Consider the following 23,281-nt stretch of genomic DNA (forward strand, 5'->3'; position numbering starts at 1 on the left):
TCACTCTTCCTATTTAGGCAAATGGAATTTATTTTTCAAGCAAGATTTCATGAAAAAGCACACGCAGATCTAGGAACGGATTTTATCACAGTTATGTACACAATTCGTTCCTGTCAGCCACTAATTATCAATTCTATTCCAGAACATTATCCTTGTCACTTTGTAGTCAGGGCAGTCAGCTGAGAAGGGAAAGCGAGAGCGCGAGGGGCCAACGAGGGCCTAGCACGTCAGGCCTCCTATAGCGGCTGGGCAGAAAACTCCCAGAGTTCATACAGCCTCGGCGGTGACCATCAGACACCACCAGCTGCTGGGAACGCACGCAGAACCAGAACTCTAAGCAATTCCGTAGCTTGCAAGTTGAACATGAAGGCACAGAACGAGCTGAGCTGCTCCCAGAGGTAAGCGCACACAAGAAAACGCGCCTCTGCTTATTTGCCACAATATGCCTATGGTCTTCACTGGACATAGTCCAGTGAGCAGTGCTGTAAAACATGTATTCTGCTTCCGACTACGTTCCCGTCAACACAAACACTGCTCCCGGCTTTCAGTAGTGTTATCTGTTGTGTAGTGTTGTAACACATGCCAGAACGTGTCCCTTATGCAACGTGAGTAAGAAAAATCCTTAAAATTTACACAGAAGTTAGATTTAACAAGACAAAAGATTCACTGTATTGCATTTATTTACTTCTTGCGTTCCAGTTATCCATTACATTTTCTCAAATAAAAACTGGCATTGGTACATATTTCTAGTCACTTCCATTAATATCCTGCAACACGTATCAGCCAGCTTTTTATTTTTATGTATAAGAATAGAGTAACCTTCCAACTCGGCAAAAACCTTTCTCTTTCAAAGCCCTGATGCTCTGCCATATCAGTCTTCATCACTATTAAATAAGGAGAGTGAGCAAACTACTCACTTTCTCCTCCAAATATTTTTTTCTGCGCCAATGTACTTGTAAATTCCTTTATAATTCCCTATTTCCTTTGTTAGTACAAAGTAATTAAACTAATCCATCCTCTGTAAACCTCAGTTGACTCACAGTGTCCTTGGGTGTCATTGCATCTTCTGTTTGATGTTTTTTCTTAACTTCAGATCTTCAAATCTACATCCAGAGCTTACTGTTTTCCACAGCAGTTGTCAGCCATCCTTCAGCTGAAGTCTTTTCGGCTTGTGCAGCCATCTTGCACAGCAACGGAATCTTGGTTCCTATGAGACCAGAATCCATGTCCTACTCCACCTAAATCCATTCTTTACAGTGATTAATTTTAGTAGCACTTGTGTATAAGTTCAAATTTCTCCATCAGCAAAAAATACTATAATCAGAGCAGGTTTTTTTTCTACAAGACAACAAAACCAGTCATGGTTTATTAGAGCACTCTGGATGTGGCCTTGCTGCCCCTATGGAAGACAAGATGACAGGTAAACTCCCTCCATCTTTCATGAACATGGCATAAATCCGCCCCACACTCTTGTCTTTTTATGTAAGAAAAACCTTGGACCTTTGCATACTGCCTAGCAGGCATCTTCTGTGTTGTGACACTGAACCGAACATTCAATATTTGTTATATTGTCTACAAAGGCGCTGGATTAATGGTTTCATGTCAAGAGTATGTGTTAGCTTAGAGTGCTCCCACAAACATGCTACAAAGAATTTGGCATCCTAGCTCCACTGCCCCAAGTCCTCTCTGGGCAAAATAGAGCCCTAAGAACCCCAACCCCCTCAAATATTTTTAGATTCCAAAAATGGAACCACCCCAGGCTCTGGTATCTGCTACCGGGACTGTCTGTGTGTTTATCCAGCTTCTGCCTAATCAGAAATACAGAAATAGTCAATGATATATACACAAAACATCAAAACATCCGTTTGAAGCCATTTCATTAACCAGCCATTAAAAGTTCAGTTAGCAGTAACCAAAATATTAAATTTCAGCACATGTTGATGCCCAGTAATTCCTTTAAAAGTGTCTCACAGCTGAGGAATTGCCACTTTTCTTAAAACTGTCATCTTCTTGGCCAAATCCTATACTTATTCATGGATGTGGTAGCATATGAATTATGTTCACTACCCTCACTTTCATCTGTGTAAGTCAAAGTATATGGCTGCGGTCCAACACCTTGCCCAGTTCCTGTTTGGATGGTATTTACTGTGATAATTTACAATTCTGTCAATTTCTGCACTCTGCAATTTAGCTACGGCGCTATCTACTCTGGTAGTGGTTTGAAGTGTTTTCTCCTCTCTCCCAGATGAAAAATTGTAGTATAAACCTTGGCTACTGCTAGCAGCTGCACAGAGTAAGCTGAATCTTGTATTGGCCAGACATCTACTTGCAGTATTTACACTCTTACTCACATTTTAGGTTACTTCTGAACAGTTTATATGCAACAAAAAAGTCAACAAACTTTCAAGACATTTAGTAAGAATACATAGATAGTATACAGGCAGTAAAGTCTAGACTAATCTCCATTTTCCATAATTGTTCCAAAACCAGAACAAAATACCAAGTATTGACAATTTTACACGCAAAATTAGTATCTTGGTGCCATTTCAAAATCCGCTTCAAATACTTCTAGGCTGGATGCGTGCTTATACTAAACTGTTAGCTGCAACTACACCTTGCAAATACAGAAACGTGCCTGCATCTTAAACAAGAAAATAAAATCTCTACTTGCAGTCTTCATCTCCTTTTCAAAAGCTTTCTTCAAAATTTTGATCTGTTTTGTCTGCACTTCTAATACAAAATAGTTCTGTCTCTCACCGCTGCAAAAATCAACCATTATTTCTGACCAACAAGCCTGCCACAGCGGTCAGTCTAAAGGGGAAACAAACAGCTCCACTGCTCGCTTTGCTGCTGAGCGAGCTATCCACCCTCCCATGTGCGATGTGGGAGAAGAGAAAGCGACCTGACACGTTTGACATCTACTCACACCCAGGTATTGTCCTAGTTATGTATCACTTTCAGCCCTGGGTAAGCTAATCAAAATGAACATTTTCTAACTCTGTTTATTCGCAATTATAAAAGTGGGAATCCATTAATCTGTTAGATTTAAAGCCTTCAGAAGGAGAAATAAAAAATAACGATACTGTACCTAATTTCAGGGGAAAGTCATACATTGTTAACCAGATGAGATCAGATCTATTACAAGCCAGTGATTTTTACCTCAAGGAGTAGACAAATGAGTTGAAACTATTGAAAAATGAAATAAAAAAAGACTGATAGAGCAACAAATCAGTACAACATTTTTAAAACCATGCACCTCAAATCAATGTCAATTCAGTATCACAAAGGGTCTGTAAAAAGGATATCTTTTAAAAGGATACCATTTAACTGAACTCTTCAGAAGGTTCTGAGCGAATCCTTCACACGAAACTATTAAGTAATCTGACTGGGCATGGAATGAGAGTTAAAAGTAATACACAAGAAGCAAATCACAATGATGGTCAGTTTTCAACCTGAAAATTATTAACAGTATATTAACAGTAGAGTGCCTGATGGATTTGTACCGAAACAGTGCCATTTTCTGGAAAAAAGAGACACATAGTCCACTGGCAGCATCTGTGGATAACAAAAAACATTATGAATATTTTCAGGGCTAATGAAAATTGTGAGGAGTACCAGAGGCAGAGAAAAGGAAGATGAAGGTTGATGATTAATTCAAAATAATGAACTGCTCATATTCCTTTCTAGGACTGGCAGTCACAGGGAAAAGATTAATGAGACATTTATTCAGTGCATTCTGGTAAGCAAAACCATAGTATTCCAACCATATGCAATGCTATAGGGATACTACACCACACAATAGCTGGAGCAGTACTCAAGAAATTATAACATGCAGTTACAGAAGTTTATGTTGAGGGTATATGTATGCAGTCTTTGCTTAAACAGACTTCATTGTATCCATAAGGATATAGGGGTAATTTTATGTAGCTTTTGAATTTTATCTAATATAACATATATCCAGTGACAGGATATGGAATGACATGAACTTACATGGCATAGTAGCCTGGAGTATAGGGGAAACGTACTGCGTTGTAAATTACTTATTTTCATCCTTTAGCGTACTAAAGTGACTCTTCTGTATTGCAACTTTTCCTCTCCGCAGAAGTGATTCGCACTGCAGAACAGCATGCAAACACATGTTTTTAAAAGTGTTCATTGTGTAAAAACAAATAATCCAGAAACACTTCATTTGTAAGAACCCCCATATGCATAGCAATCCAAATTATTACTGTAAGTTACTTACGCTTGTTTTGGTTTGGCCTGGATAAATGGCAGGTGCCCACCACAACTGCTCTCTCACTCCCCTCCTCAACTGGACAAGGGAGAGGAAATCTGATGAAAGGCTCGAGGGTCCAGACAAGGACAGGGAGAGATCACTCACCAGTTACTGTCACGGACAAAACAGACTGAACCTGGGGAGAAAAGGGAGTTTAATTCATCACCAATCAAATCAGAGTAGGACAGTGAGAAATAAACCCAGATCTTCAAACACCTTCCCCCCACCCCTACCTTCTTCCCGGGCTCAGCTTCACTCCCGTTTCTCTCCCTGCTCCCCCCGAGCGGCGCAGGGGGATGGGGAATGGGGGTTGCGGTCAGTTCATCACCTGCTGTCTCTGCCGATCCTTCCTCCTCAGGGGGAGGACTCCTCACACTCTGCCCCTGCTTCAGTGCGAGGTCTCTCTCATGGGAGACCGTTCTCCACAAAGTGCTCCAACATGAGTCCTTCCCACGGGCTGTAGCTCTTCACGAACTGCCCCAGCGTGTGTCCCTTCCCACAGGGTGCAGTCCCTCAGGAACAGGCTGCTCCAGCGCGGGTCCCCCATGGGGTCACAGGCCCTGCCACCACACCTGCTCTGGCATGGGCTCCTCTCTCCATTGGTCCGCAGGTCCTGGCAGGAGCCTGCTCCAGCGCGGGCTCCCCATGGGGTCACAGCCTCCTTCACATATCCCCCTGCTCCGGCATGGGGTCCGTTCCCCAGGGTGCAGGTGGATATCTGCTCCACCGTGGACCTCCATGGGCTGCAGGGGGACAACCTGCCTCACCGTGGTCTTCATCACGAGCAGCAAGGGAAGACTGCTCCGGCATCTCAAGCACCTCCTCCTCCTCCTTCTTCACTGACCTTGGTGTCTGCAGAGTTGTTTCTTTCACATTGTCTCACTCCTCTCTCTCAACTGCCATCTTACCACAGGTTTGTTTTTTTTTTCGTTTCCCTTCTTAAATATGTTATCCCAGAGGCGCTACCAATTGGCTTGGACTTGGCCAGTCGCGGGTCCGTCTTGGAGCTGGCTGGCACTGGCTTTGTCAGACATGGGGGAAGCTTCTGGCAGCTTCTCACAGAAGCCACCCCTATAGTCCCCCTGCTACCCAAGCCCATAACAAGGCTGTATTATATTCAGCCTAAATGAACCACTCAGGCAAAACCTGTAGGATGAATCTTACATAAAAACAATGCCAATACCATTTAAATTATTAGGAAAAAATCAATATTTTAATCTTGAAGACTTTTCAAACATTACTGCAATACAGTTATGGGAAAAGATGTTACTTCTTAGAAAGAAATTAAGAATATACAAACAAATTTGTATCTTTTCCAGTTACAAAGTTTGATTTTTCTCGTTCAGTTCCGCATTGCCAACATGGCATTTATGTCCCAAATGAGGTTCCGTAACTGATCCATGATCTGCTTCAGCTGCTGATTCTTCTGTTTCAGTTTCTGTGGGAAGAGTTTATTAGAAGTTTTTTTGTGATCAGTTCAAATAGCGCACTCAGAAATTCAACAAATTTACAGTGTTATGAAATGCTATATGGATCTTTTTCTTAGTTGTCTGTGAGCAGTATTACTGGGATAATACATCCCCTCTACAGCACACTCTAAAAATACAACAAAGCTTCAAAAGTTAAGGAGCATTACTAGAGAGGGAATGCTGTTCCTTTCCACAGCAGTCATTTTATCAAAACACTCGATCACTTCAAAAACTGGAGGCTTGTGGGGATCGGCCCTCTCTTTCCAAAGTCCAAACGACAGCACTTTATGTAGGACGAAAGAATTAGTAATTTGGACCAAAAGAGTTCAGGGAACAGGTAAATTTATGCAATGTATGTTGTATAACTTGAGTACACAGAAAACCAAGGGATTAACAGTAGGAGTCTGAACAAAGCACAAGGTACAGGTGAAGCCGAACAAGCTTTTCCAGCCCTTCTGCCCACGTAGGTCAACCCTCATAAGCTACACGGTCCTGTCTTGAAAGAGATATTCCCAAGCATGCTGAATTCTTTAAATTTGTATAGTTGTTTTTGTGAACTGTAGTAGCATTTGAAGGAACAGAAAAGCAGCAAACTTGCTATTATTTGGGTGCGTAACCAGAACTTAAAAATTGCTTCTTTACAGAAGAAATACCAGCGCATTAAGACACTGCACAATCTCCCTAACCTTTCATGTTTCACAATAAAACACATTTATTGTCTGATTTATTCATTTTACTGCTCAAATCAGAGCTGTCAAGAACTAAGTTACTGTGTATTGTTAACAACTTCTGTCCTTCACTTCATTCCAACTGGATGTCAGCCTTTCCGCATTAGAGATCAAACTACTTATTAGGGAAGTCCAGAGTTCCAAGTAAATTGAAAGGAAAGACTTGATACCATCAAAAGAGGACAAACTATCCAAATGTTTCAGGTTTGATATAACTTTGTTACATGCACTACATAAATGGCAATACATTAGGCAAAAGAAAATCAGATCAGTAATATGACCAAAGTTACTGCAACAGTGATAAAAAGAAGCAACAAAACAAGCAATATTCTGACAATCAGTCTTCTGAATTTTGATGCAGACAATGTACCAGTATTTTTAAGATGGTCAGCTGGTCAAGAAGTCCAGAGAAAAAGAAAAGGATGTCTATTCTCTTCAGACCTGTAAAAATGGTCTGAAGTAATATGGCAATAAGGCTTAGATTAGATGAGGAACATAGTACTTTGAGTAAGGGAAATACTCCTAAACAAAGACTTTATTGGACACATTCCCTGGAACAAGAGACAACACTCAATTCCAGACGCCTAAGAAGCATGTAAAAAGAGATGTTGGACAGTTCATGTGCACTCATTTGGAATTTCTAATCAAACATTTGACAGACTAAAAAGTACTTTAAAGGTAACTATGCATTTATCAAATGCTTCTCTTTTCCATTTGCTAATCTAAGACTTCGTGACACACAGCAGAGATCCAACGCCTAAAGACAAGAGAGGAAACTGAGCAGCATGTAGTTATCACAGCATCCAAATGACAGAACTGCAAGCGTCTCCCTACAAAAGCTCATAATGTGAGATCTTGATGCTTGAGAAAGCACAACAGTGATGAGATAAACAGCCATGTTCATAGCTGTGGCATTTTTAAACAGATTTCTGTTTGCCATCCTCAACATTCAATCTTAGAGAAATCAATGAATGTTACATCCAAATCAGTAGCTCAATGCAAGCTGTCACTCACTGATACTGAGGGCATGCCGTTTCATGCTTTTTCAAAGCCTTCAGCAATAGAAACGATGGCCGAACAGTCAGTGATAGTTGTTCAAGTCACAGACAGAAAGAACCATTAACCTCTGGTATGCAGATTGTCTTCTCTTCCATTCATGTCTAATTGTACTGTTAAATACTGTTACGTAGGTATGCTCACATGAACTTCACATCACTTACGCCCCAAAGACTCATTCTGTAAGACTGTTTTCACTTCTTGTGCAAGTGTTATGAAACTGTAAATTGCTTGATCTTTACTTGATGCTAGACAAGGGAACCTTCAAATTAGATTTCATTTGTTTTCAAAGCATGTGTAAAGACAAGAGTTATACAGTCGTTACTTTACTTATCTGAAGATAATTTTAGATTCTTGTCTTCAGTGAAGAGCTGTTTTCTTAGCTGCTCTATTCTACTGTTTCCAGAGACAGAAGAAACATTCAAGATGAAGCACCATCTCTGGACTTCTAGGTTGAAAAAAGAATAAAGACTGGGGAAAAAAAATCCACTTTGGAGAGCATGGCATCCTAATTGAAATGCATATAGTGATCTTTGTTACCGATCTTTGACAGGCAGCGGTCCACACCACAAAGTACTACATAATTAATATGTTCTGCACCACTGGCAGTGCTGGCCTTTGCTTAAGACTTTGCTGAGCCAGTAAGAACATCTTGACTCAGGTCTAACCTTGGAAAGATAGGCGAAAGGGCCTTCTTGGGAAACAGGCAAGATCTGTAAGCAGCTTCTGCAGCAGTGACAAATTTTCGTTTGAACAGATTGCTTGCAAGTTGTCTCCCACTCTTTCCTCCTTCTACTGAAATAACTTTGTTGAACTCTGGACTGCTTCTCAGGATTAATGGTTGTATGAAACAAGAAACGGTACTTCATCCTACATACACGCTACAGCTTCTGACTTTATCTGTTTTAAGATAGCACAGGAAAATTATCTTATGAGAGGCAGTTTATAATGAGTTTTAAGTGGTCTAAATTCATCTTATATCTGACAGGCATGTTTCTGCCTGTCCCTCTCTGTCAGAAAAGTGATCTGACTGAAAACCAGTCCTAAGGGGGTCGTCTTTGGTGATATTAATTTTCAATGTGATTAACTACCCATTTTGACTGTGACTGCAAGTATTATGGCCAGCATGATGGAGCCGACAAGGACTGCACCTTCCAGGAACCAGCAAGACCTTAGTAAGCTTAGGTCAGGTAGGACATTTATGAAAACGCATACAGAAGCACAAAACCCACATAAATGAAATGAAGTGGGAGAACCATAACATACATCCAGAATATGGCTGTCTTTCAAGGAACATTCCATAAAGAACCTGACATGTTTCATACAGATTTAAGTAGGACACAGTAGTTTGAACTTTGACTGAAATCAATTTTTGACTTAAACTCCTTTTTGGTTCACTTTCATTTCATCTGATATCAGTGCTGTCTAGACCAATGCACAACCTTCTGTCAGAAGGTTTAAAACCCAAAAATCACCATGAGTCCTTATTCTGCACTCAATCCATTTGTTAAAAGTCCCTTCTTCAGGCAAAAATAATAGTGCAAACCCTGTGGAAGAGTAGGATTATATTCCAGCTGATGTCTATAAAAACATCAAAAGTATTTGCCTACGTTGTACAGGCACTTCTGCTTAAGAAAAAAAAAAGAAAAAAAAAAGAAAAAAAGAAAAAAGAAAAAAAAAGAAAAAAAGAAGAAAAAAAGAAAAAAGAAAAAAGAAAAAAAGAAAAAAAAGAAAAAAGAAGAAAAAAAAAGAAGTATTTCCATCTTCAAAATCCATCTCGAGAATCTTATATAAAAGACCATTCTCCTGAATGCTGTGCCAGCTATAGTTTTTACCTGCTCTGTGCAAGACCGGTAACAGTACAGACCAGAAGTACATCTAAGCTTAATAAAGCATTAAATATTAATAACAGTAGTACTTTTATTTGCATAAATCTCAGCAGAATTAAAACAATTATGTTTACTTTGTTGATTACAACTCTACTACAGACAGAACTTGCATCATCTTCTTCATCATGAGTATGTTACTCTTTCTGAACGTTAAACTGCTGTCAGAAGTGATTGTTGAAAGTCTTATGAAGGTGACAACGGCCTTTGCTTTCCCATGTAAGTCAAATCCAAGAAATTTCAACAGAAACACAATGTTTGTGATAGGTGAGAAGTAGTACAGCCTGCTCTGGCCATTTATACTGTTCTTTTTTTAAGTGAGTCCTTCATAATGAAATCTCTGAAGAAAAAAAGTGGGAAAACCTCTTTTTTTCTACCCCTCCACTTTTATAGTCAAAAGATTTACAATGTTATATGCACACAGCAGGGAAAAAAATAAAAATAGACAAAATGTCTCAACACTTTGCCCATATTCTCTTAAAGCTGCCAGGCGATGTTCTAACTTACTCAATTGATAGCAAAGCCCACCTTCCATCATAATAAATTCACATATCCATCTATTTATATATTTTTTCAAATGGATAAAAAGTATTAATTACTAATACACAAACTGCCATGTAATTAATCTTTAACACTCATTGTTCAATAACTACAGCTTTTCCTGATGCCATTCACAGACATAACTGCTCTACTCCTACTGGAAATGAAAGGCTGGGTTTCCTGCCTCCCTCCTCACCTGGCGGGTGAAAGGAAAACTGCTCCTTCTGCATGCGTAACTCTCGTTCCTGAAACAAGCTGAGGCACCAGCGACAGTCTGTGCTCCACTGCATGCTCAATACTTTTCACGTATTGAACCAGACAGCAATTGCATGTATCCACCGTTCTGTTGTTCAAAGAGGAATAAGTGTGTTCATTAAAGCAGATGTATGTTTGCTTCATACCAATTGTTTGTCTTTCAGCGATGAAATCTGAGGTCTCCTTTACTGAGTACCCTCTAAGCTATGTAGCTTGTAATGGAATTATCCATTCCCCAAGGTGCTTCTCCACCACACTCCTCGGTGTTACATCCCCATTCTTAACGAGAAAATCACAGATGTATGATCCTCAGTTACAGATGGCAAACTACATCATAGGAACACTATGGATAAAACTGGAGTGTCTGCTAACTTTGTCCAGAGAAATCTAAGATTCAAGTCCATCACTAAACTTTGTATTTTAACAGCTTCCCACATATTCAAAGGACAGCTATCATCAGCTGTAAGGGAAAAAATGGACACTTTGTGGCAGACACAAGTATAAAAATCCAGCTCTCAAGCGCAGCCTTCAGTTACTCTACTCACTATTCACATTAAATCCTTCCTTCTCATTCCCAAATTCTCTGCTTATTCAATACCCTCATGCAAGTTACATAATACACAAACTGGGATTCTTATAATCTTATTTGTCACAATACTGATTCAATCTAAACAGTGCCTAGTCTGCAACAAAAGCAGAATAGCTCAAGGACTCTTCCAGAAAAGAAGGGGGTGGGGAGAGGATTGAATGTGGTAATGTAAAGGTTGTATAATATGCATTTATACGAGGACAAAAGGGGATAAACTGGGATTGTACAGACAACTTTAACCTCAGTGTTTCCTAACTTTTTTCAATTTTGTAATCATGACATTGTTGTGATATAGGAAGCTAAACGAAAAACTTTGCATGCAACATTTTATATGAAACTGAAAAGGCAATATTTTGCTATATGAAATAAAAGGCATCTGAGTGCTGAGAACGCTGGCTGATGACATTACAAGACCACTCTACATAATTTTCTGTTGCAGATGGAGAGAGGCTCCTGATCAAAACATCTCAACTCATCTTCAAGAAAGGTAAGGAGGGGGATCCAGAAAAATACGGGAACTACAGCCTGGTCAGCCTAAACCCTGACCCCAGAAGGACCATGAAGCAAATCCTTCTGGAAGTCACATCCAGACACATGAATGATAAGGAGACTGGGAACAGTCATCTTGGATTTACCAAAGCTGTGTTGTGCCTGATAGCCTTCCATCGAGAAATGACTGGCTGTGTGTCCAAGGGGAGAGCAGGGGATTTTCTCTACTTTCATATTAGTCAGGCTTTTGACACAGTCTCTCATAGTATGCTTGGAGACAAGCTGGAGATGTGGTTTGGATAGGTGGATTATAGGGTTGACGGAAAACTGGCGAGGCTATCGGATTCTAAATGTTGTGATCATCAGTACTAAGACCAAGTGGCAGCTGGCCACTCTTGGTGTTTCTCAGGATTGATACTAAAGTCAATATTCTTTATATCCTCATTAATGACTTATCTACAATTAATGACCTAATCACTGTATCAAAGTATCAAATATGTGGACCATACGAAATTGGGGGAAATGGTCAATATACGCAGTGGTAGGATGTCCAATTCGGAGGGACCTCAGCAGGTGGGAAAGGCAGGCCAACACCTATCTCAGGAACTTCACTTACAGCAACATCCTACATCTGAAAACAGAATACATGCATACAACAGCACAGGCAAAGGGCTGACTGAACAGAAAGCAGATTTGCAGAAAAGGACCTGAGGTCCCTTTTGAAACTTTCTGACAAGTTGAACATGAGTTAGCAGTGGATCTTTCTGCAACAATGAAGACCAACTGCACACTGCACTGTACTAGCAAGAATGTACCTACCAGGTTAAGTGAAATTGTTATTCTCCTCTATCTGGCTCTTGAGAGCGATCGTCCAATTTGGGCCTTAAGACAAACCACTAACACACTGAAGAACATCTAGTGGAAGGCCACCAAGATGATTAAAACTATTATTTGTTCAGTCTCCAGCAGAGAAGGCTAAGGTAGGGTCACGACTGCTGTGTTCAGCTGCCTAATGAAGATCATCAACAAGACAAAGCTGGACTCTTCTTGAATGTACACAGCAAAAGAATGAGGGGCAGTGGACACAAGGTACAACAAAGAACATTCCAATGTAACATTAGGAAAACTTTCAGACTGAAAGTTGACACTTAAGAAGGGTCCATCTTTTCAGATATTCAAAATGCTACTGGATATGGGACTGAGCAACTGGATCTAACTTTGCTGGTTGGCCCAGCTTTGAGCTGGGTGTTGAATCAGATAATCTCCACACCTCCCACTGAGCCTAAATTCCTCTATGATTCTACCGTTGCAGAAAGCCAGTTTGGGTACCCAAAACAGGATGGAGCTGCCCCCCGTGCAGATTAATCTGCTGAGAAGGTGACCAAATAAAAAATTCGGCCCCTCTTGTTAAAGTGTTCCTTGGTGCATGTTTATATTTTGGGTGAAAAAGGACTCTACAAATACAAAACAAAAACACATGCAAATAGTGTGACAGATGAAAGAATGCAGGTTTTCAGCATAGTCAAAAGTACTTTTCAGGTGAAGTTCTCCAAAGAGAAAGACAAATTGCAAACTGCTGTCATTTTAAGGACTACTTCCTGAAACAACATCAGCTGCAGTGCAGAACGGTTTAGTTATCAAAAAAAGCCCAGAGCTAAACTCATAACAGCTTGACTTCAAAGCCTGTCATGCAGATTGTCTTCTCCTCTCTTAGCAAGCTCACTGTTAACCAGTTAGCAAAGATTAATTAAGAATATCAAACATGATTATTTTTCAGAGTCAGCTGGAATGTCCTAATCCTATTTCCCATAATTTCATTTTCACCCAAATCTATTGAGACTATTAATTTTGTGATGGTTTTCCTAAGTGCTTCACTTGAAACCAGACCTACAGCATCTAAAAAAACAAAGCTGTACTTGCTCCACTTCCAAAAACCAGCAGTAAACTGCTGATAAGGCAGCAACACAGATTTAAGTGTTCTCAGTCAGTGATTTGATATTTTGTGTTGCAGGTCCTGTCAAATGTACTACAAGTCCAAGGACCCAAGGTGAGCCTGACATCTTGAAAATATTACAGGTGATGCTATACTTAGAAGGTAAGAAACTTGTAGACAGCACATTACAGACTCAAAAAATATGAAGACAAGTGATAAATTTTTCTTAACAGCTTCCATCTGTAGCAAACAACAATTATATTCAATGAAAACTGGATCAGGACTTGTATTAGTAGACCAATGCAAATGCTGCACTGATTCTGAAACTATAAATTACTTATTCCAGAAAAGAGTCAACCACCCCAACAATTCACAAACTCAGAAAGCAAATACAGATAAAAAGAATAAGCAACATTTTTGGGAACCACAGGATAGAATTGTTTAGTACAAAAGGTAGAGGCAGTCAGTGCTCAATAAATTGTTTGTTTCTTCATTTTTCATAGTAATGGTGCACCCTTTTTAGTAACTGCTGGCAAAAATCCCTTTTGCTTTTAAGTTTAATAGGTTTTTCTTAAACCTACAGTTGCTAAATACTACTGAATTTCTAGGACAGAAGTTCATTACCTTGTAAACTGATCTGTATTTTAAATAAATGGACAAGTACTTCTTAGCTAAGGTGGGAGCATTACACTTTCTGACCCAACAGATAAGGCTAATTTAGCAGAACAAATAAATAAATAAGACCAAAAGATGTCACCGTACAGTAAACCAACATCAAAAGCTACCGCAGTATTTTTGAACTCTGCTACATCAACAGATTCTTCTGCTCCACGAGTGAGATGGCAAATATGGGAAGTACGTGATGCTCCCCACGTCCTCCACTGAGGACGCCCCCTTCCCAGGTAACTGCTGAAGCAAAGCAGAGCTGTTATGTTTCAAGTCAGGGGTTCCTGGAAGGAGGGATGGTTTTGTGTGAGAATACATGATCCACAAGTTTTATGTGATCTACTAGTTTTGGCTGTGCTCCGCACTGCAGGGCAGTTAGCGTCTCACATGCATCCAGAGCCACTAAAAAGATCAGACTGGCTGGGACAACATAGGAAGAAGAGCAAAATTAAGAGACCCAAGAAAAGTCTAAGAATTCAAATGTCTCAATAGTGTCAAAGTACTGGGTTATTGCAATAATGCTTTTTGTGGTACCAGTAACATTCAAGATTGAAAAGGTATTTCCTATCATAGCAAAAAGGACTAGGTGAGAGCAGGCCAACCAGCTGAAGAGAGCAAAGATAGCGGGTCAAGAATATAAAAAGCTTCTTCCTCTGTCATGCTGGTTTCCCTGTCACAGCACCTTCATCAACATTTTGTATAACTGAAATTTTGCTAAAATAAATTGAGCAAAATTGATTTGGAGGTGGATGTTACATAGTATAGAGGACTGAAAAGCCAGCTGGAGTGCCAGCTAGCAACCAGAGAGGGCTAAGAATGCCCAAGAGCCGGTGTTGGAAATTAGACCAAGTAGCCTGATTCTAGTGATTTTTCTTTGCAAAAACATGAATTTCTTTCTTCCTAGTCACAAAAACCAAAACATTTCCTATTCTGTAATGTATTAACATTTGAACTTTGAAAATGGTAGTGGATGTGCTTATTCAGCTGGAGAGAGAAAGCAGAAAAAATTCAGTGCACTTTCAGAAAGAACAGGTTTAAATTTCTTTTGCAGCAGTTAGTAAAATACTAAAGAAAGTTCAATTATCTTCTGAGGATTTACTGTGGAAAATCCAGAAACTAGGTCTAGGCATTTAAGTGTAAATACAGGATTTCAGACCAGATTTGAGTGAATGTCTGTGTACATTCCTAATTACCAATTTGCTACAAATGGTCCTGCAACACCATCAACCTTTACAAGGTTTAGAATCCATCATAAACATTTATGAATTTCTTTTCACAAGATCACACCAAGGAGGTTTAAAAATATATTAGCATACAAGTACAAAACAAGGGCAAAAACATGCCACAAAACTGTCAAAAACACAGCAAATATGGACAGTTAAGCTTATTAACACTTAGAGATTGCAAATAAATGTGCATAAATTCACAGTACAACATGATATACAATATAATATATACAACCTGCTACATCAGCACTGAACAGAAAGAACACAACAGGAAAGCTGACAACTGCTTTTCTCTGAATTCATGTAGTCCTCATTTTCTCCTGTACAATACGCACGCATTTCTCTAAATAAATGGGTTATGAAAACTTTGGTACATCTCTGATTGTTGAAGACAAAGTATTGGAAATATTTAAAAAGCTGAAAATTCACCAACTATTCTCTCCATAAAGAAATATTTTACTCTTTTATTTCCTTTGTTCAGTTATTTTTGTAGATTATGCCTCCTTTTTACCAAGCATTTACAGACATTACAGCTACAGAAATATTTAATTAATTCTATCTTTGTACTTTACAGATTGAAGAAACAATGTTCAAAATTGCGGTCTGGTAAAACTATATATTTTTAATCTCAATATTATGTTAGCATTTAATACAGCAAATTTATTTTTAGGTTTGACTCTTTAGTAATTGTACTCAATTGCTTAATGCCACTCAAACTGAGATTTAACAGCACCTTTATCATACATAGTGCATTTTTTTTTTTCTGAATGTGTCAAAATTCAATAAATGCTACATTTAACAAAAGGAATGGTCTCCCTCAAACTGTCAAAAGACAGAAAGTGGCCCTGAAAATCCTTTACCAACTCACATCATTGTGATAATATTTACACATCTGATGTTCAACACCCATTTTTCTAACACCTAAGGTAAGTTTCAAAGAGAAGTAACTTCAACAGGCACCTTGCCTCTATCTGTACTGCCAATATCTAGTGGGTTAAGCATAAACATAATACACTGCATTCAGAAGAACATATATCAGTTTAAAAAGAGGCACAGGTTAAAATTATCAGGAAACCTAAACTCTACAGCCAGAGGTACAGATAAATAAAGAATTGCTTACTAAAAGGTAATTCTGAAATAGTTACACACAAGCAGTATTTATTACTAAGTTTGATGGTAGTCATAACACATGTTGTGTTTAGTACAGTAATCTAGAAATTTAATCTTTGTAATGACAAAGTGACAGTTTTACCAAATTAATTTCAACTTTGTTACCTTATTTACTTCCATGATTTCCCTTCTCTCTTCACTAGCAAAACGAAGCTGACTTGCAGCACCACGATCATCGTGCTTGGAGCCATCTTCTTCAACATATGGAATAAGTTGCTGTGAAGACAAGAAATATCAGATAATAAAAAAAAAAAAAGGGAAAAAAAGAAACTGAAAACAAGAGATGCATAAGGTACTACCATTCTCTCCAGAGGTTCAAACTTCCCAGGAGGAAGCGGAGACAGGCTTACTTCATCGTCTCAAACCCCAAGGCCTTGCAATGACCTCAGTCTGTTCTTGAGGAAAATGATGTGCTTCAAAAAGACACAATCCCACATATGACCATGCCCAGACCTAAGCAATTTCTCAACTGCAGGCAGAACCCAGTTTTACATTTTAAGATGATTATCACAGGTAATCCTTCTACTCTTGAACTCTTCAGACTGTGATTTTAAAATTTACTATTCCACACTATGAAATATCACAAACATGAAGTTATTATTATTATAAAGTATTTCAGTGATATATTAAGCATATGCTCACAGTTACTCAACAGGAGTTTTTCCTTAAGAATTTTCCCACTGTAATCTCCTCAAGCACATAGTGTACTATCTTTTTTGTAAGCTTCTACAAAACCAAAAATCTTTATGATAAAGAATTTCTAAAGGAATATTAATGCATGTCCACTTCCTAAAAAAATTAATCAGTAAATATGCTAGATACAAAACAAATACATGCTTCTGTGTCAGAACACTCCCGCAAACTACTAACATTAAAAAAAAATTATAGGCTGTAACATTTTATACATAACATACATCCACAAAGTCTACAGTCTATTGTTGCCTTTTCTGCCCTGAACTGAGAAAAGCTAAAGTTGATAGCAACATTACATCCTTGTTCACATACACAAGACAAATGAAAGACAAGTAATAGATGCAAGTAAGCAAGAAGACACTAGTTTAAAAGTCTGGGAGCAAGTTCCTCACTGCTTGGATAGTAACTTGTTACTTAGGTTGGGTTGCAATGTTATCATAGAATCATTTAGGTTGGAAGGCCTTTAAGATGATCAAGTCCAACTGTTAACCTAACACTGGCAAGTCCACCACTAAACCATGACCCTAAGCGCCACATCTACAAGTTTTCTGAACGCCTCCAGGGATGGTGACTCCACCACTTCCCTGGGCAGCCTGTTCCAATGCTCAATAACCCTTTCACTGAAGAAATGTTTCCTAAAATCCAATCTGAACTTCCCCTGAAGCAACTTGAGGCCATTGCCTCTCGTCCTATCACTAGTTACTTGGGAGAAGACACCAACACCTGCCTCATTACAACCTCCTTTCAGGTAGTTGTAGAGAGCAATAAGGTCCCCCCTCAGCCTCCTCTTCTCCAGACTAGACAGCCTCAGTTCCCTCAGCCATTTCTGATACAAAGCATTCAGCAGCATCCTTCAGCATTTGGATGGAAAATTTACTTTGATTTAACCCACTGAAAATTTAATTTCCTCCTACACAAAAATTTTTGTAGGCCATTCTTATTATGCTTGTCAAAATGGACAAAAACTACCACACTACACTGTGCCATGAAAATGTAGTAAAGGTTAAGAACTTGCTACATTTGCATACCATAAAGAAGAAGTAGTGTGGCTGCCAGATACTCTTGGAAAAAAACTCCTCTCTCCAACAGAAAAGTAATGTACCACTCAAAGTACAACATTTCCTTTGAAAACCTCCCATCTTTCAGAAAAGCTAGTAGGAAAAAAAAACAAAAAAAAAAGTGCAAAGAACTATACCTAATACATAAATGAAGCAGGAAATGCAATCAGTTATAGAACTGGCCAGATCTGTTTCACAATTATCTCACGCCTTGCTATGCTGGCTAACAGAAAGTTGATGAGAGTACCTATTACACTGGTAGTACACACTAGCAAAAAAATATATAAACATTAACAATAACATAAACAATAATAATAGACTAAGGAATATTATTAGTAGGTACTGACTTCTCTTGACTGTTTAAAAAAAAAGATTTGTTGCTAGTCTTTAAAGACATGGTTAGAATCTCAGTCATTAAATAATGTGATTGAAACTGTTACTGAAAAGCCTAAATAAGAATTTAAGAAAACTGATCCAAGAGGAATGGTCTGCCACTCTCATTCACCCTAATTAATAAAACATGAGGAGAAAGCCAGTCTATTAACTTCAGAGCAGAAAAGACTGAAGAAAAAATAATTTCAATTATTGATACAAAACTCTGCTGTGCATAAGGTATCAGTGAGACCTTGCATTAAAAAAAGCTTAAAGAGACTACTCATTTTCTCTGTCGAGATTCTTTCTCATCCTGGTAACAGGAAAAAACTGTGAAAAGAAGAAAAAAAAAAAGTAACCCCACCTCATTCCAACCGTATGTGAAAATAAGACATCTCTAAAGCTTTTAAAGGGGACCCAAGTATTGAGCCATTGCACACAAGTCAACAAACCATTAAAAAAGTTTTACATTTTTAATTGGGAAGTTATCTTACTCCCTTGCTTGCTCTAAGGTTTCTGAATAGCTTCCTCTGCAGAGACTGCTGACAGAAGTAGATCAGTAGTCTAGAATGGACTGTACAGAGTAGACTCCTTCATTTCTTTATTCCTACTCAGTGAAGAGATTAAAATATAAAACATAATGCTTAAATGATTAAATCCCAATGGACAATCAGAAGTCCATTGACAGAGTTGCCTCAGAATTCAGAGGTCAGTAATTTTAAAGAACTTCACAGTTTTCGTTAGTATAGAGCTGTAGTAACTCAAATCATAACACAAAACAGCCTTTAAGAGTATTACTAGAAATTAGAAACAATTTATGAGGGGGGAAAATGAATTATTGATTTTATTAGCAATATCATTTTTATGCAAAAAAACTTTGGCCAATCCTACTTCCTGGAAGTCTTATGCTCTTCACTTTTCCATCACTACTGCACATTCAGATTCATTTCTCATTGGCTCAGCAGGTTAAGAGTATCTGACTGAGGGAACTATGCAGGCACCGACTGATGCCAGGGTAAGGGAATAACGCATATTACTCAGGGAACCAGGCTGGCAGGTGAGAGCTTAAAGCAGACTTTTTCCCACTACCACAACCTCTCCAAAAATAAAATTGGCCCTGTCTCTTTTGACTCTTTTTTCCCTAGCAGAAACAAATTGGTGAATGTATCAAGAAGCCTGAGGAAAAAGGCTAACATTTTAAATGAAGTCTGATTCCAAAATTGGATCCCTCCCAACTGGTATGAATTGTTGATGTTAATGTGAAAGTTTCACAGTCTTTCAACCAGCTCCAAATAATAAACAGAATTCAGTCCACTGAAAAATTCCAATCTCATTTAAAACTTGTTATGAGTCTCCTGCAACTCAGGAGAATGGATGATACGCTATGCAGAGAATGGTTATTCTGATCTGTAATTTATAGATGAATAAAGATACTTACTTCTATGGGAACGGGATCGAGCCCAGCACAGTTTTCATTGCATTTGTCATAGACTAGTCTCAGTTTTCTGAAGAGTATTGATAGCTGACGGAGATGTTCCTGCAGCTTTCCCAGTCTGTCTTGATATGTTCCAGCATGATAAGTAACACCATTCGGTAACTTTGAGAACCAAAACCCCAAAACATTCAAAATATTATGTTAAAGCTTCTGTCAGACAAAATAAATAAACTAAAATACATCAGAGGGTTTTTTGTACATTTCAAAATCAGACAATTACACTATGCCCACAGAAATCACTGAAATTTCTATTTTCTTTATCTGCAAAATTCTGTATTTTATCTGCTCATCTGATGTGCAGATCACTGCTGTCAAACAGCTTCATGTATTCTACACTTTGGTCATTGTCAGTCCCTCCATAACTCTTTTCAGTGAATGTCTTCAAAAAGCTTAAGCATGACACTGTTGTTATCTGTTACCAGTACTACACTTTGAGACTTTGTGTCTCAACCCCAGGTCACAATCCAGAGACACAAACAAAGTGAATTCACAGTTAGCAAATTCCAGGTACATATACCTATACCTAAGACTATTATGGAAGGAAACTGCCAGAGTGATGTAAATACAGAGGAAATGGGAGTGATTATTTATCTTCTACTCTCAACAGAGAAACAAAACAAATGTCTATGTTTTCTCAGCAAATAGCCACAAATAAGGCTTACATCCACTTTAACAACAAAAAGGTCAAAAAGTCCTAGGTGGAAAAGATAGAAAAAGATCAATGATAGTTCCTGTGAAATTACTTCCCAGATGTTAACAAAACCAGAGAAATGTAACTGACATATAAAGAAACTTCACTGTTCATAAAGGAAAACACAGATATTAAATGTATTTAGAGTATATTTATTGCAGTGGCAATAACAATTCAACATTTCTGAACTTTCTCCATCTTCACTTAATGTACGGGAGTAAGCAAATATATTGAGTAGTACTCGTTCTCCAATCAATCCCCCTTTTCAAAGGGGTTTGATCAAGTTATTTATTTAGATGTCCTAAGCTATCTCCTGTGCCTACATACACTGGTGGGTGGTAAAAATATGGGAATTTGAGGACCATAAAAAAAAGCACGCTATTCCTTACCTGCATGTTCCTCAGTAACTGGAAGATTTCCATGGTTCGAAATACAATGTCCTGCACAGTCTCTTGGCCAATTCGACAGAGAGAAGCCGTGTTTACCTCCCTAGCTGCTTGAACCTGCGTCCCGGAGAAGGCACCCGGTGGCATGCCTGCCCCAGCGAGAGGGGGAGTGGACATCTCTTAGCGTTCACCAGTCCCACGGAGTCCAGCTGCACAGAGACGTTATGATGGAATGATCAAGTACCTGTTTGAGCCCATCATAATAAACAAACTTCTGTACAGTGGCAATACCATTCCTTCTCCCCATACGTGCCCCTGTCCAAGATAAAACCACTCAGCTGAGGAAAGGCAGCTCAGTGCTGTACCCTTTGGTTTGGGCACCACTCCCTCAACCGAGGAGCAGTGGAGCTGGGGGGGCTCCTCACACTGCTTCCCCCACACAGCCCTTCACCCCAGGCCCCCTCACACAGACATCCACCCCCCCACACAGACGCCCCCCCCACACACAGACACACCCCCCCCACACACAGACACACCCCCCCCCACACAGACCCGCCCCCCCACACAGACACCCCCCCACACAGACAGACACACACCCCACCCCCCTCCCACAGACATCCCCCCAGACACAGACACACACACCACACACCCCCCCCCCCCCCCCGCTTCCCTCGGAGCGGTCGCCGGCAGGGCCCTGCCCCGCTCTGTCGCAAGGGGACACGAAAGGGCCCCGCTGCCCCCTCTCCGCCGCTGGGAACGGCCCGAGGCACCGCTCACCCCCCCCCGCAGCCCGGGAGGCCAGGGCACAGGCCGTGCCCCGGGACCCCGCAGGCCCCCGCCGCGCTCCGGGCCCCGCTCCGCGGCCGCAGGCCCCTCCCGGCCGAGCAGGCCCACCCGGGGAGCCGAGCGGAGTCACCGCGGCGGGGCGCGACGCGGCCTCCGCTCTCCCAGACCGCGCCGGGGCAGCCCCCGCCTAGACGGGGGAGAAGGAGAGGCCGCCCGGTCAGTCACGGGAGCGGCCCGTTCCCCTCTCCCCGGGCGGCGGCCGGTACTCACGGGGGCCGGGGCGCCGCGTTGCCCTGGAAACGCACAGGCGGAAGCACTCGGCGCGGCCGGAGGCGCGGGCGAGCCGAGGCGGAAGTGACGCCGGGCGGGCGGGCAGGTGCTGGGCTGTGGGGCGCGGCGGGCCCGGCCCGGTGCAGGCGAGTGGGGGGTCCGTCCCCGCTGCGCGATGTCTGTCGTCCCGGGTGCCCCGGGCAGCCCCGCCGCCGCCCCGTCCCGCCCGGGCGTTCCGTTGAAGGCCGTGTTCGGGCTTGCTGTGTCGGGTGAGGGCTGGCGGGCAGGGCCCTGCGTGCGGCGCCTGGAGGTGGAAGAGCCAGGGCAAAGTTGTGTGAGGTTCAGCGAGGCCAAGTGCCGGGTTCTGCCCTTCGGTCACAACAACCCGATCCAGCGCTGCAGGCCTGGGGTGGAGCGGCTGGAAAGCTGCCTGGTGGAAAAGGGCCTGGGGGTGCTGGTCGACAGCCGGCTGAGCATGAGCCAGCAGTGTGCTCAGGTGGCCAAGAAGGCCAGCAGCATCCTGGCTTGTATCAGGAACAGTGTGGCCAGCAGGAGTAGGGAGGTGATCGTGCCCATGTACTCGGCATTGGTGAGGCCGCACCTGGAGTGCTGTGTTCAGTTTTGGGCCCCTCACTACAAGGACACTGAGGTGCTGGAGTGTGTCTAGACAAGGGCAACGAGCCTGGTGAGGGGTGTGGAGAACAAGTCTTATGAGGAGCAGCTGAGGGAGCTGAGGCTGTTTAGTCTGGAGAAGAGGAGGCTGAGGGGGTACCTCTACAGCTGCAGTAGTTGCCCTCTAAAACTACCTGAAAGAAGGTTATAGTGAGGCGAGTGTTGGTCTCTTCTCCCAAGTAACTAGTGATAGGATGAGAGGCAATGGCGTCAAATTGCATCAGGGGAGGTTCAGATTGGATAACAGGAACAATTTCTTTACCGAAGGAGTGGTCAGGCTTTGGAACAGGCTGCCCAGGGAGGTGGTGGAGTCACCATCCCTGGAGGTGCTCAGAAAACGTGTAGATGTGGCACTTCAGGACATGGTTTAGTAGGCATGGTGGTGTTGAGTGGATGATTGGACCTGATGATCTTAGAGGTCTTTTCCAACCTTAATGATTCTATGATTTACATGTTCACATGAGTCACACCATGCCTGTGATTTGGATCTGCCGTTTTTGGCAGAGCATGCTGATAAATTGCCAAATAAAATGCTGAGTATGAATATTCTGCAAGGTAGGTGTGTATATGTGGGT

At 40.9% G+C, this 23,281-nt stretch overlaps 1 protein-coding gene and 1 long non-coding RNA gene across 3 annotated transcripts; both read right to left on the bottom strand.

The window, feature by feature from the left end:
• Positions 1-662: 662 nt before the first annotated feature.
• Positions 663-5,066, bottom strand: LOC142360821 (uncharacterized). The gene is made up of 2 exons (XR_012763387.1): positions 3,991-5,066; positions 663-3,555 (listed from the first exon to the last, which is right to left on the bottom strand). It is a non-coding gene; the product is annotated as an uncharacterized LOC142360821 (long non-coding RNA).
• A 401-nt stretch (positions 5,067-5,467) lies between these two features.
• MED30 (mediator complex subunit 30) lies at positions 5,468-22,105 on the bottom strand. Of its 2 annotated transcripts, none has more exons than XM_075415652.1 (5): positions 22,035-22,105; positions 20,982-21,187; positions 19,845-20,003; positions 16,389-16,499; positions 5,468-5,714 (listed from the first exon to the last, which is right to left on the bottom strand). In XM_075415652.1, exons 2-5 carry the CDS (start codon positions 21,153-21,155, stop codon positions 5,619-5,621), a joined length of 540 nt encoding a protein of 179 aa, XP_075271767.1. In that variant the 5' UTR covers positions 21,156-21,187; positions 22,035-22,105; the 3' UTR covers positions 5,468-5,618. The 2 variants fall into 2 exon arrangements, with proteins under 2 accessions (XP_075271767.1, XP_075271768.1); XM_075415653.1 differs by lacking the exon at positions 22,035-22,105 and adding an exon at positions 21,873-22,022.
• Positions 22,106-23,281: the final 1,176 nt, after the last annotated feature.

The sequence above is a fragment of the Opisthocomus hoazin genome, chromosome 3 (assembly GCF_030867145.1).
Source record: "Opisthocomus hoazin isolate bOpiHoa1 chromosome 3, bOpiHoa1.hap1, whole genome shotgun sequence".
Classification (NCBI taxonomy): Eukaryota; Metazoa; Chordata; class Aves; order Opisthocomiformes; family Opisthocomidae; genus Opisthocomus; species Opisthocomus hoazin.